The 14,572-nt window shown below is 37.3% G+C and overlaps 1 protein-coding gene across 1 annotated transcript in view; it reads right to left on the reverse strand.

Moving 5' to 3' along the window:
* Nucleotides 1-10,004: 10,004 nt before the first annotated feature.
* The window catches only part of TTC39B (tetratricopeptide repeat domain 39B), a 79,062-nt gene continuing 74,494 nt past the window's right edge, over nt 10,005-14,572 (reverse strand). Inside the window, exons 18-19 of the mRNA XM_084305528.1 lie at nt 11,852-11,968; nt 10,005-10,757 (exon numbers count right to left, since the gene is read on the reverse strand). Coding sequence (XP_084161654.1) covers nt 10,661-10,757; nt 11,852-11,968 — 214 coding nt within the window. The 3' untranslated portion in view covers nt 10,005-10,660. The remainder of the gene's footprint in view (nt 10,758-11,851; nt 11,969-14,572) is intronic.

Below are 14,572 nucleotides of genomic sequence, written 5' to 3' on the forward strand. Positions count from 1 at the left end.
AAAAAAAAAAAAAAAAAAAAAAAAAAAAAAAGAATGCTCCTTCTGCTCCTTCACTGGTGTCCCAGCAACACTTGCCAGCCAAAATCTTGCTCTCCTACTCTGATGTTTCAGCAATACGATTTTAACTGAATGCTTTAAATTGATCAAAACAATGTTTTTCCATCTCAAAGGACAACCAACTTTGGACTTTGCTGAAGGTCTGCTCTGCATTGCTAGCAGTAATCTTCTATTAATGTAATACTCTTATTCAGATCCTGTGATGGCAAGTTGAGAAGATAATGAGAGTTTTAAATTGATCATGTAATCAAATAGTTCAAAATTTGCACCCATTGGCACAGCTGTCAGATTCAAGCTCCAAAAACAATCTTGTAATGTATGTTTGTGGTGAAAGACTATTTATGAAAACACCACAAACTACCATTAAAACCTAGAATAGGATGAGGTGAATTTGCATACAATACATTCTTCATGGAAACAAATTCACAAGGCAGTAAGTTACAGCAAGACATTCAGATTTCCTCTTGTGGCATTACTATTTAATACTACAGCTCTCTCCAGGGGTACTTGTTCACAGGTACTTTTTTTTTTACCACCATATTGTGTTTTAAAATATTTCTCAGGAGGGGGCATGGACATTCCAGCCACCTCAAAGAGGATACCATGAAAAAAAATAATATGAGTATGAGCTTTTAGGTCACCTATCAAGTGACAATTACTTCCATTACTGTTTTGAACTCTGCTCCTTAACAGTGTTTTCTTTATGGTTTTTAGAAATCTTGCAATGTAAGGCTGCTATATGGCCATTGCACTGCCACATTGCATTTTTGTAGTGATTGATGTTTCATAAAGTGATCCATGAGGCTCTGTTCCTTGGAACTTGCATATAGTTTATTAGTATATGATTGCTAGATTGGAAAATTTATTTCAGAAATTGAAATTCAGTTAAATTTTTTCATGTTGAAGATTGACTAAAGATATACATGCTTTCTTTAAATGAGAAGCAGTAACAAAGTATTCTCAGTTATTTCTGAAACTGGGTAATATCTCTGCCCATTCTAGTGTTTCTGATGCAAAGTTACCACTGTTCATCTGTGGGTTTTATTTGTTTTATTTTGTTTGCTTGCTTTTAATGTACACAAAAGATAGGTAAAACAAATGGTATATTTCCATCTGCTGTACCTGTATTACCCCCCACTCAACAAATGCCTTTCCTTACTGAACAGATGGAATCAGAGTGGAAGACCCCCAACCAACTCCCACCTCCCCCACCACACACACACTGGTCAGAGTAGAAAATTAGTAGTCTGCTTTCCTCTCGATCCCCTACTGCTTCATCTGGGGACACTACAAAGGTCTCTCTCATGCTGCCTCTGTGGGCATACTGATCCCTGCCAGGGCTGCCTGAGCACAGCAGCACAGGGTATGGGGGGAGTTTGAACACTGAAGACTGGTGATAGCTTTCTAGTTGGACACAGAGTCTAAAAATTACGCTGTCTGTAATACAATTTTTATGTCAGAAATGCTTACGGAAGTCTGTCCACCCCCCTCATGTTTCATTGATGGTTTACAATCAATAAACTTGGTTGGAAAATCATCCAAGACAGCAGTGTGTTAGCATGAGAGACTGCTGTCATGTCAGTCAACTGATAAAACATAAACAATTTTATAAAAGAAGTTTGAATTCTTTCCAGGCTAATGGAAGGCATCCTGGTCTCCCTAAACTTTGACTAAGTCAGGATGCAACAAGGGCTAGAATTCCTGCTCAGACTGCAAAATAGATCTCTTTGGTTGGACTGGATTAATATACCTTCCCCCTAAAAATCCCCCAAAATCACCTCCAAGGACCACACATTTTTTATAGAAATTATTTATTATGCACCAAAAAAAAAACAAAAAAAAACCACCCACTCAAGCAAACAAACAAAAATGACCACAAGCCACAGAAGAACAGCTTCAAAATTAAGTTAAGCTTCAAAATAGTATAGATTTCACAGGGAATTCAACAGCAAGGGCTTACAGAAACATTGATAGAACTGTAACTAAAAGTGACAATCAAAAATTAGGAAAATATTATTTAATCGGTGTTCTGAAAAATAGTTGTACTCTAACATCAGCTCATTTCTGGCTTTTTCTACTATAATTTTAGGCTCTGTCCTCCACTCAGATTGTTGCTATTATTAATTCACTATGATGAGTGTTTTGTTTGTTTGTTTTTTAATACCTGTATTTATTTTTGAGGGCCACAAAGATGATCCGGGGCCTGGAGCATCTTCCCTATGAAGAAAGTCTGAGAGACCTGGGTCTGTTCAGCCTGGAGAAGAGAAGACTGAGAGGGGATCTCCTCAATGTATATAAATATCTGAGGGGTGGGGGACAGAAGAATGTAGCCGACCTCTTCTCAGTGGTTTGTGGGGAAAGGACAACGGGCAATGGCTGCAAGTTAGAACACAGGAAGTTCCGCACTGACATGCGAAAGAACTTCTCCACGGTGAGGGTGACGGAGCATTGGAACAGGCTGCCCAGGGAGGTTGTGGAGTCTCCTTCTCTGGAGATATTCAAGGCCTGTCTGGACGCCTACCTGGGCAGCCTGCTCTGAGGAACCTGCTTTGGCAGGGGGGTTGGATCCAATGATCTTTTGAGGTCCCTTCCAACCCCTATAGTTCTGTGATTATGTGATTCTGTGAATAAACTGCACAATAGTGGAGACAGTTGCCATAAGTCTGCATAAGCACCGTTTTACAAACACTGCTTTCGGGAAAGCTGTTTTTTCTGGGAAAAGTGTACACTTGACCCTGGCTACAGATGGTATCCGTAACACAACTAGTGTCAGCCAAGCCATCTCTCAGACCACAAAGAGCATCTGTAGCAGCCAGCCAGTCATTTATACTAGGATCCGTACTACTGTTAAATGTTACTGAAGCTTCAGCATCTTAAAGAGCAGTGAACAGGTGATCCCCACATATGAATCTCTAATTTTACATGGAAGATAACACAAGTAACAACACCAACTGTTACCACATGAATCAATTCAATTTAATCTTATTTAGCCATTGTCTAACCAGTACTGATCCTCATTTGAGACACCTGCCCTAAACTTTTCTTTCTGAAAGTCCACAGAGGAAACCTACAAAAGACGCCCAAATTTCAGATGGATATATGAATCCCACTTAAAGATTGCACGTGGATAACTGTCTAGTCCTACTGAAGAATGAACACAATGAATTATAAACAAATTCTTGACAATTAAGTCAACAATTCATAAAAATAAAAGCAAAATTTCTCAATGTAACTAAAACCATCAAATATTTAAAAGTTGTCATTACAAATTTCCATGTTTTTTCCAATATTTAGTATGTGTTTTAGACATCTGGCACCCTAAGAATCTGTCCTTAGCCACAGTTCTGCAAGACTTTCAGACAGGCAAAGGCTGCACTGATGACAGAGATAAAGTCTTCATACTGGAACTCAAATACCCTCTGCCCTTAATCATCAACAGGTGATGATTAAACTACATGAAATCTGCCACTGTCTAGATTTCAGGAGCCAGAAGGATTTAAGGACTTCGAAGTAACTACTTAAGGTTGAATTTGGTTTGCCAGTTGTACATTGTTTCTTTGAACACATTCCTTGGAGGAGCAGAATTCATTCTCCATAGTCCCTTCAGTAGCATAGTTACTTGTGCCTGATATGGTTTGATGGGATGTCTGTCCCCATCACTTCTTAAGCAGGAAAAAAATATTTTCTTCCAGTGTTACCTCTGGATGATATTATCTACTGTTACCCAGCAACTGATAACTAAACTCCATAATTTTTCTTACGTAACACCTTTCTATCACAATTGCATTTGCTTTATTCCCTCACCTTACTGTTTGGTTCCACAGTCTCACGTTCCCTTGCTTAATGGTTGGGGTGCTATGGAAATCCCTATTGAATATATCCCTACTGCTGTCCCACTCCCCAGTTTCCCCTGCATTTTCTCTGTCAGCTATCCCTTACTGACTTGCTCTCATTCATACCTGAATGGGGGCAACTGCTATAGCCAGCAAGCATGAGCAGCCATCTTGGCTTTGTATTATTCCAGGAAAGCACAGAGCATAGATACTAATGGTGGGCAAAGATTTTCCTTGGATGGCTCCACTACCAGTTTCAGACAGTGAATTGTCACAAATTGTCATTAGACTCCAGAGTATACTGTGTGTTAGGTAGCATCCTGTTGGACTGTTCATCTTCTACAGAGACTGTAAGCGCCTCACTACAGATTAGGAAAGGGTTCTTCACTGAGAGGGAGGTTGGGCACTGGAACAGGCTCCCCAGGGCAGTGGTCATGGCACCAAGCCTGATGAGGTTCAAGAAGCATTTGGACTATGCTCTCAGATATATGGTCTGATTGCTGGATGGCCCTGTGCGGAGCCAGTTGACTCAATGATCCTTGTGGATTCCTTCAAACTTGGAACAGTGTATGATTCTACAATTTCACATTCAGACCTCTCTTTTCTTTCAGCTAACAAAAAAACTGATTTAACCTAGCTACTATTCAAAGATTCACTATTGAATAAACTCAAGCATTATCCATAGTATTTGTATTGACTGGAATAAATGAAACAGAATATGGGTATTCTAGCAAAATTCATGTGAAATACAGTAGGAGCATTTTCCATGGGATTGGGTTTGTTGTTTGTTTGTTTTTGATGGAATTTTTGTGCTTTTATACCCATACCTGAGCATATTTAGACATATTTTAGCTTATTTAGCTTATTTTTGTGTTTTGCTTGGATAAAATATCTGTTCCATTGAGAAAAAGAGTATTTAAAAAGTAATAATAATAACTTAAATTCATACTGCTCTCTTTTCTACATCATTTAATTCTGAAGATCCCCTAATGCTCTGAAACAAGCTAAGCCTCAACCACACAAGCTACATAAGCAGTATTAACCTATTTTTACATATCCCTCCACCCTGATTTTAGATACTGAAGCAAGAGCAGATCATTTAAGCATGTCCAAAAAAAGTATATTAAGATACTCTTACACTCATTTTACAATAAGAAAATTAAGCTTTGAGATCCACATTTCTATGCTCAAGTATAGAAGGATATTAACATCTCAACTGGGATTTCCTTGCTGTTAAGGATAACCTTACCAGTTGTTCCACACAGTGGCATGTCATCAGTACTAAGTACCTACAGCTTCAGATGAGGTAGGTATTGAAAGTGGCCTACACAGCTTCAGTGCTCCAACTACTGTATTTATGGTACAAAGGCACAGCACAAAAAGCAGGCACCTCCTCCTGCTAACGCATTTGAAGAAGTTCTCTTGAAATGAGTGACAAAATCTGGAAGGGTATTCCTAACTGTGATTACTAGCTGGCACATGCCTCTCTGTGCAGTGGAACTACCTACTGAAATCATAGCATTTAATCTTGCATTAATTAAACCCTGAATTTACTATGCTAACCATAGGATCTGATTTTTTTCCCAGAGGCTACTCTTCTACAAAATGCAAAGCTCAGAGTTGCAATGCTTAAATTTCTTTCTGAAGCTGTCCTTCAAATAAAATAAAAAGTAAATGATGAGACCAGAGACTAAAAAGAAAAAAATACGAAAAAAAAAAAAACAAACTGAGCTATGGACCCAGCACCACAGACATTCTCCTAGTTGGAATACAGGAAGTAAAAGTATTGAATTTGTCAGGTGACTGTAAAAATGTAACATAGCTTCTGCAAAATGTTTGCATAAATGCCAATGTAGTTCCTATCTTTGTGCTCAAGTCTTCAGTGTGTCTTCTATTCCCTGTTCTACTCATTAAGCTATCTTTACTCAATGTGTTGCAAGCATTCTGATCTATCCATGAAGGCTTTATTCTGTACCATGGTATATGTAAAAATTGAGGGTAGATTAGTGCCTTTCAGACAACGACAGATATGCAGGAACATCTCCATTCTTTGCCTTTCTTTGAGGTAAGTCATCCACTATCTCTGTTCTTATGATAACCATAACCTCCACTCTTATCATTCAAACTATGATAAAAATGTTGGCCTAACTGGTTAGAAGCATCAGTTAAAATGACACACAACTGTGGAAGTATTTAAATGTACCAAATGAAAAGAAAAGTTTTTGAACATTTACTTTTCTGAATGTTACAAAAATCAAGGCCTGCACCTATATATAAAATATAATATTTATTTATTTATTTATATTATATTCTCCCCATTTTTCATGCTGGGATTTTAAAAAGCTCCTGTGGGTATATTATGTGTCATTCTCACTGAATTTAATGACATAGTTGGTAAAAGAATTAATTAATTATTAATCACTCCTGTAATTTAATGGTATTATCTGGTCTCTGGTGAGAAGTCAAGACTAGTTAAAGTAGCTTTTTATTGTACATTTACTACATATATTTCAAAAGACTATTTATTTTCTACTACACTTCGATAAATCAGAAGATAGGTATTAGAGATATATGCCTATCATAGCATATTTAAACTTAAGTATATGCTTTTTTTGCTGATATTGTGTCAACAAATCTCAGCTGAAAGTTACGTACAATAAGAATACTGTGCAAAATGTTGCATTCAGTAGCAAAAGCATAAAACGTGATTTGTTCCTCTGAAGAAAGAATCTGTTCATCAAACTGAACATCTCTACATGCTCTTAATACCAAAAACACTTCATCGCTCATCAGCCGTTATTTTAACCTTGTCCTTACTGAAGTAACAAACATGAACATGTGCAAATCTCAACAGTTTAGAAGGAAATAAACTGCACCACCAGTGCAAATATAAACATTCTTTGTTGAACTATGCAATATAAGAACATACAGAAACAAAGGGCATTAAACACAAAGATTAGTAATAAAATAATTGCAAAGTTAAGCTGGACTTGTTAGAAGAAATGGCTTCTTTAATACATTAGTTGTCAAGGTATTTTGGAAACATAGCAGGATCCAATTATTGTAAATTTTTCTTGCTCAATACAGCTGCTACATATGTGTTTTAGAACAGAGATGAAACACAACCTTTTAGAACAGATATGAAACACAACCTTTAATCAGCTTTCTTTTAATGTGTATTTTCTTTTATTTTTTGTTAAAGTGGTGAACTAGTATTTAAAGATCGTAGCATAATAATCTTTCCCCAATAGATTAAGCATTTGACTGATATGCACAGACAAAGTTATTTTTGTAGTATTTTCCAAGTAGGCAATTCTTAACTGAAGAGAAGCTTTGTCTTATAGCCAAGCTGCTTTATTATTCCTCACCTTAAAAAATATATACCCGTCTATCACCAGTAAGACCAGAATGACCTTTGTCATAACATTACTATGCAAATTCAGACCTGCTTGCTTAAACTAAGGCCTTAGCTTTGTTCTTGAATATAATTCCTACTATTATCAATAGATGTTACAGTGTCTCACGTAAATGCTCAACCTTGTTCAGTTTCAAGGTTTCACCACATTATGCAAAATTACCACACAACATGAGCAGGTGAGGTGAAGATTCTGAAGCACAGTAAAACTAAATCATAGTTTTATTTAAGGCCTGGTACCGTATGCAGCAGATATCAAAAAAATAATAACGTAAGACTTTCCATTGAAACTCTATCCACAAATCACTTACCCTAACTCAGACACAATGTACTAAATATTATTGCATCAATGATGCACTAAGTAGGAGCAGACCATAGCTATGCACAGTGTTTGGAAGACAAAGCATCTCTTACAGATCTATTGAGACCTACCTTATATGAAAGGTTACAAGTCAGTCTCACACATTTATATTCCTACCATTAGCTTTTAAAAAAATACCCAGAAAAAAGCTATGAAAATCTGATTGCTCAAGATTCTAACAAACAAGTTTGGAATAGCAGCAAAGAAAGGGACATAGAGTGTAAATAGAACTTAGGCTGGGGATCTCAGGGCATCAAAGCACTACAGAGTATATTGCAGGTTTTTGTGGATATGCCTGTTCTCTGCATGAGTGCAAAAAGGCAAATCCTGAAAGAGACAAAGAAAACTAACATACACAGGGTGTGATATTGACTTTGGAAGGTTGAGCTGATGAAAACAAAATTCTTTTTTACCTTTGTAGTCAGTACTATCAGCAGTGAAAAAAGTATAGCGCTACATTTTTTTACTAGACTTTCAAAAAGTCAGTTTCTAAGAAAGCTCATTTTTTATTTTTTGCTAATTTTGATTGCTATTCTGAATCACCCATAAAATAATAAATATAAGACACTACACAATGACAAGATATCAGAGACTATTTCATGCTCCATCCTGAGTCAGTAGTCCCTGATCTAATCCTTTAGTGGAGTGAATTATTATATGAAACACAAACTATAGAAGTTCCACCAGCTACTGTTTTCACCACCTTTCAGAAGAAAATGAAGTGGTCCCATTTGATTTTTGTAATCCAATAATCAGACTGAATCACAAATAATCCTAAAATGAACACATAAATATACAAATAGGCCAATAAAACATTGTCTGAAAATATAACATACAGAAATTTATTTTTGCTGCCTGTCATTTATGATCAGGTATGCATAAAAGGGCTAGGAGTCAGAGAAGTCAGGTGGTGGCATATGTTAGTCTTCGGTGATGTTTTTTTTTTTTTAAAAATAAAACTCTTACTTTACCTGCATTTATATGCAACTAAATCACTCATTTATAAAGTCATAAAAGACATAAAAGAAGGCTGTGTTCTTAGTCATCTATAGCATTTACATTAGATTGACTGATTAATTAGAAATTTTACTGTCACTCATTTACTGAAGATAGGCTTTTCACCTATTTCTTTTGTTCCATTTTCTCTGGGGTGGCAGTTGAGGACAGAGAACCACATACAGGAGTGTAATTACTATGAATTTACCATGGGAAGCAAATATAATAGATTTATTAAAGTATGGAGATTGGCAGGTTTTGCAAAACACTTGTGACTGAACAGTAGAATAGAATAGAATAGAATAGAATAGAATAGAATAGAATAGAATAGAATAGAATAGAATAGAATAGAATAGAATAGAATAGAATAGAATAGAATAGAATAGAATAGAATAGAATAGAATAGAATAGAATAGAATAGAACCGAACCGAACCGAACCGAACCGGTTTGGTTGGAAGGGATGTACACAAAGACCAAGTCCAACGGCCTGACCTCTTCAGGGCTAACCAAAAGTTGAAGCATACTTTTAAGGGCACTGTCCAAATGCCTCTTGAACACTGAGAGGCATGGAGCATCAACTACCTCTGGAAACCTTCCCAAGTGTTTGGTATATCAAACATATTCTTAGTTATGAATAAATCACTAGCAAAACCTGCAGAAGTATTAATAATGAATTGGGAAACTAAATCTGATAGTGCTGTCCACATATTAAAAGGAAAACAAAACATATAGAAATGTATAAATATATGTATTTTCCTACATACTTTTTGGTAGAAAGCTATGGTTAGAATATGCACATTTTTTAAACTCATTTAGTATATTTTAACACATTTTTTAAGTTTAAGAGTGGATTCAGTTTTGATACACAATTTGCATCAATATCAGTTACTCCTATAGATCAGGAAAATAATTAAATTCTGCAAGTTTTAATTTGTTTTGGTTGGACGCCAAGAACCAAGATGACTAACATGAGACAGTCTTCAAATTAAAAGACTGCTTTAAAAAAGGAAAAGAACAAGCCATTCCCCACATCCATGACAGGGAAGATAGGAAGTAGGTTTCAGTTGTGCCAATAATTATTTGGGGTAACTACCAGAAAAAAAAATCCAAGTAGAAATAATAAAAGCACTGGGAAACACTGCTTGTGTAAGTTACAAAACCCCTCTCAATGGAAGCTTTTGTTTTGTTTTGTTTTGTTTTGGTTGTTTTAGTCTGTTTGCTTTTTGGTTATTAAACAATTTAAACAAGTACCTGTGAGGAATAGCATAAGGCTTGATTCTGCCTTAGGGCAGTAACATACATGTAGAATAGATGACCTTGTAATGTCCCTAGAACCCTGCTTCTCTGTTACTGAGACATGTCCCCTGTGACCTCTTATTTCAAGTGAAATAGAGCTGCAGAGATTTTACACCTGTAGCCCTGCTTAACATTACCTTGAAAGATACAATAAAAATATTGCACTTCAGACAAATTCATTTTGTTCCCAAAATGAAATTAAGTCAAAGATGATGATTTTTTTTTCCTCTGGAACACAAATTTCAGAATATGGTATGCCAAATATGGGTGAAGGTTATCCACTGCCATTGCATTGTTGTTCCAGAGGCAAAAAGGTCTCAAGTGTACTGCAGAAAATCAAACCTTCACAAAAGGCTGAAATTATCACAAGTTCCACTGCATAGCCAGCATCTGATTTCATATAAAAAATAAAGTGTTTGAATTAAACTTTATTGCACCATCAACTGTTTTTTAAATATCCCCCATCAAGTCAAATATTAAATTATTTTTATCAAACAAAATATAATGTATTATTTAAAGTATCAAGTAGATATAGTATATGAGCCATACAGAAAAAGAACAGTCAAAAGGAATGACATACATCAAATCAGAGATGACAGAAAATAATCATTATTGTTTCTTTTCAAAGATTTAAAAAAGATTGCAAAAACATCGTGTAGACTATTGTATGCATTGTGTGCATGAAAAGCATCCCTCCTCATTCAAGGTGTTGAAGCAGGCGACACTTTCAAGCTGTCAAGTGCTGCATGAATCCTGAAGTGCAACCTGGACTCCATGGAGTATTCTTTGTAGTTGTTTCTGCGAACAATAAAGTTACTTTATCAGCTAGAAAGCTCTAAGAAAAACATTTTTGACCTGGGCTATTTCTATTTCACACATTCACTGAAGTACCAGAGTTAACAGTCTTTACTCATTCCACAGAAAAGAGAAGTTGATACAGAGATGAATTAAAGTGTTCTGATGCCATTTAAAGTCTTCTCCATCAACAGAGCAGAGATCTATACCAGTAATAACAGTTACATATCCTGCTAAACTACAACCATGTCTTAATGTCTCTTTCACTTATTTTGATCCTTCAACAATCCTTTCAGAAGTTTGCTGTGAAAAGACAAACTAAAAAACTATTGAAAAGAATGTTAGCTCCAAATATAATCTCAACTTCAGAACAGAACTCAGCTGGTGTAATAAAACAACAAAGAAACTAAAGCATGTGAGACAAACAAACAAACAAAAAAAGCAAAAAGCTACTATGTTTCTAAAAAGCATTTTAGGAGGCAGTTCTTTCTAATCTATATTTAGAACATTACTGCATGATTGGTATATTTCTCTATTGCATGATTGGTATATTTCTGTATACATAACAAGGGTCAAATTACATCTCCTTCTACAATGTACTTGCTGCAGTACAGTAAAATTTGCTCTCTACCACTCTTCTGCAACAGGATGTAAAAGGAAAATGGGATGTGGTCAGAACTATACTAGCTTTTAACCTATTCTCATCAACATTTTTATTGCAGCATATATAAGCCCCACAGCTGCTCTCTGACACACAGGTGCTATTAATCCATTCTCTGGATTCTCCAGCTCCATCCCACACCTGCAAAGGAGCCCAGCCTTTTCCTGTCATACAAAGAGCCTCAGCATTTCCAAACACTAATATAAAACAAAATATTTTCCTTTCATAGTCTCTGTTGTTTGATATCGTCTATTCCTCCATGCCTGAAGTAGTACCATAGACTGTAAAACTGAACTTTTCTTTAGCTCAAGAATAAAGATTTATAATTAATTTTATTTTGACAAGGGGCTGGCAGGGAAAAAAAAAGTCCTCATTGCTAAACTTACCCAGTTATTCTTAATTGTTGAAACAACAACAACAACAAAAATCCACTTACTTTGCAGTTTCTATGTATCTTACTGCTTTTTCTCTCTCACCCTGTTGTTTGTACAGAAGACCCAGTTCGTACATGGTGAATGGCACCAAATAGCTATCATATTTTATTTGTTTCTCACTAGGAAATCATAAAAATAAAGAATGGTTAATTACAACATTTTCTCAAGTGAACATTTAACTTTTAAATGCAATCACTACCTGTAGAAGCACGTGATCATAGAAAACACTCTGGAACTTCTTTACCAGTTGACACTGTGCATATCAATTAAACTTGTAAGCCATGGGCATAAAATACTACCAATGTGATGTTATGCAAGCAAAGATTTATTCATTCCCAGTTATTATTTGTACTGTTTTGTGTTACCCAAGCTACCATGAACATATTCTCAGGACAGGAGCCCTATTATGTAACTTACAGTTCAAAAAAAAAAGGAACGAAAAGCTGACACAAGATTAAAAACATCGTTAAGTCTTGCAATGTAATACAAATGCTTTGTCCCTGCAAACAAAATTGAGATCTTCATTCCTAAGCTTGCCTGAACAGAATCAGGCAAAGAAATACAGAAATTCAGTTTTTCTTCAATAGAAGAAATACTTAGAATCACGGTGACTGGAAGGCACCTCTGGAGATCATCTAGTCCAATACTGTCCTCAAAGCAGGGTCAACAACAGAAACCTGCTCAGGACTGTGTCCAGTTAGGTTCTAAATATCTCCATTGTCTAATCAAGTTGGGTCAGTGATTGACCAACTTCACAATAAAGGAAGTTTCTTCTTATGTTTAAACAGTATTTCCTGTGTTTCAGTTCACACCTATTACACCTCTTCCTGCCACTGTACCACTGGGAAAAGTTTGGTTCCTTTTTCTTTTTTTTAACAAATAAAATAAATAAATAAAAACACATTCCCTTCAGGTATTGATAATTAATTAATTTATGGTCTACTGGGCAAGATGCATGAGGCCTAGCTGAGGTCCCTTGGTTTGCTCAGCCCCAAGCAGAGCAGGCTGAGGGGAGGCCTCATGGCGGCCTGCAGCTCCCTCACGAGGGGAGCGGAGGGGCAGGCGCTGAGCTCTGCTCTCTGGGGACAGCGACAGGACCCGAGGGAACGGCATGGAGCTGGGACAGGGCAGGGTCAGGCTGGGGGTTAGGGAAAGGGTCTGCACCCAGAGGGTGCTTGGGCACTGGGACAGGCTGTAGTGGTTTTAACGTGCTATGCAGCTAAACTCCACAACTGCTCTCTCACTCCCCCTGCTTAGATGAGGAGAGGAAAAAGTAAAGTAAAGAACAACTCACAGGTTGAGATAAGGATAATTTAATCAAAGGGAAAAAAATAATTATTAAAGAAAGATTATTATTTAAACAATTTAACTAAAGGAAAAAAAGGGGGAAAGGGGAAAAGGGAGGGGGAAAGGGAAAAAAGGGAAATAAAAAACAAACAAACAAACAAAATAAAGGCTATGTGGAAGTGCAGAGGAAAGAAATTACTCTCTATTTCCCACAAATGAGCGATGATTGACCACGTCCTTGAAGCAGGGCCTCAACACACGTAACCTGTGTTCGGGAGAAGGACCGAGGTTTTCACAATGAGAGCCCACCCCTCCCCTCTTCTTCCTGTTTCCACCTTTTATTGCTGAGTGTGACACCACATGGTACGGAATATCCCTTTGGTTGGTTTAGGTCAGCTGCCCTGGTGATGTTTCTCTTCTCTCTTTTTTGCCCACCTGCTAGGAGAGTTAAAGAGAGGCCTGATGCTGTGCCAGCACTGCTCAGCAGTGGACACAACACTGGTGTGATAACACTGCTGTTCTAGCTACAAGTGCAGAGCACAGCACTGTATGGGCAGGGAAAGTTAACATCCCAGCCAGACCTAGTACACAGGCTCCCCAGGGCAGTGGACTCAGCACCAAGCTGCCTGAGTTCAAGAACTGTTTGGACAATGCTCTTAGACACATGGTCTGATTTTTGGGTGGTCCTGGGTGGAGGTAGGAATTGGACTCAATGATCCTTGCAGGTCCTTTCCAATTTAGGATATTCTATGATTATGTGATTCATACAGATGACCCTTCCAAGCCCCTGCTCTGCACCTTCTCTTCTCCAGGTTGAACAGTCTCAGCTCTTTCAGCCTCTTCTCATATGACAGACACTCCCATCTCTTAACTGTGTTTGTAGTCCTTTGCTGGACTTGGTCTGGTATGTCTCTCTTGTACTGGGAAGCCCTGAACTGGACTCAGTAATCTAGATGTGGCCTCACCAGCACTAAGCAGGAAGGAGGGATCACCTGCTGATGACACTCCTCCTAATTCAACCCATTGATAAGGCACATTGCTGGCTCACTGTCAACTTGGGGTTGACCATGATGTGCAGGATCCCTAGGGCTTTCTCTGACAATCTGCTTTCCAGTCATGCTGCCCCCAGCCTGAGCTCTGTCATAGAGTTATTCCTCACCAGGGGCAGAGCTTGTCACTTCCCTTTGCTGAACTTCATGAGGTTGCTGTCAGCCCATTTGTCTAGCCTGTCATTGTGTTTTCACATTGGTAGACAGCCAAGCTGGCTATATTGCTCTCTCACTCCACCTCCACAAAAGAATGGGGAGAAAATATGATGAAAAAAAGGCTTATGAGTTGAGATAAGGAGCAGTTTAATGGAAGGAAGGGAAAAAGAAAAAAAAAAAAAAGAAGAAAAAAAAAAGAAAAAAAAAAAAGGCAGGGCAAAAGCAAAGGGA

This window comes from Netta rufina, assembly GCF_964035555.1.
Source record: "Netta rufina genome assembly, chromosome: Z".
Lineage (NCBI taxonomy): Eukaryota > Metazoa > Chordata > Aves > Anseriformes > Anatidae > Netta > Netta rufina.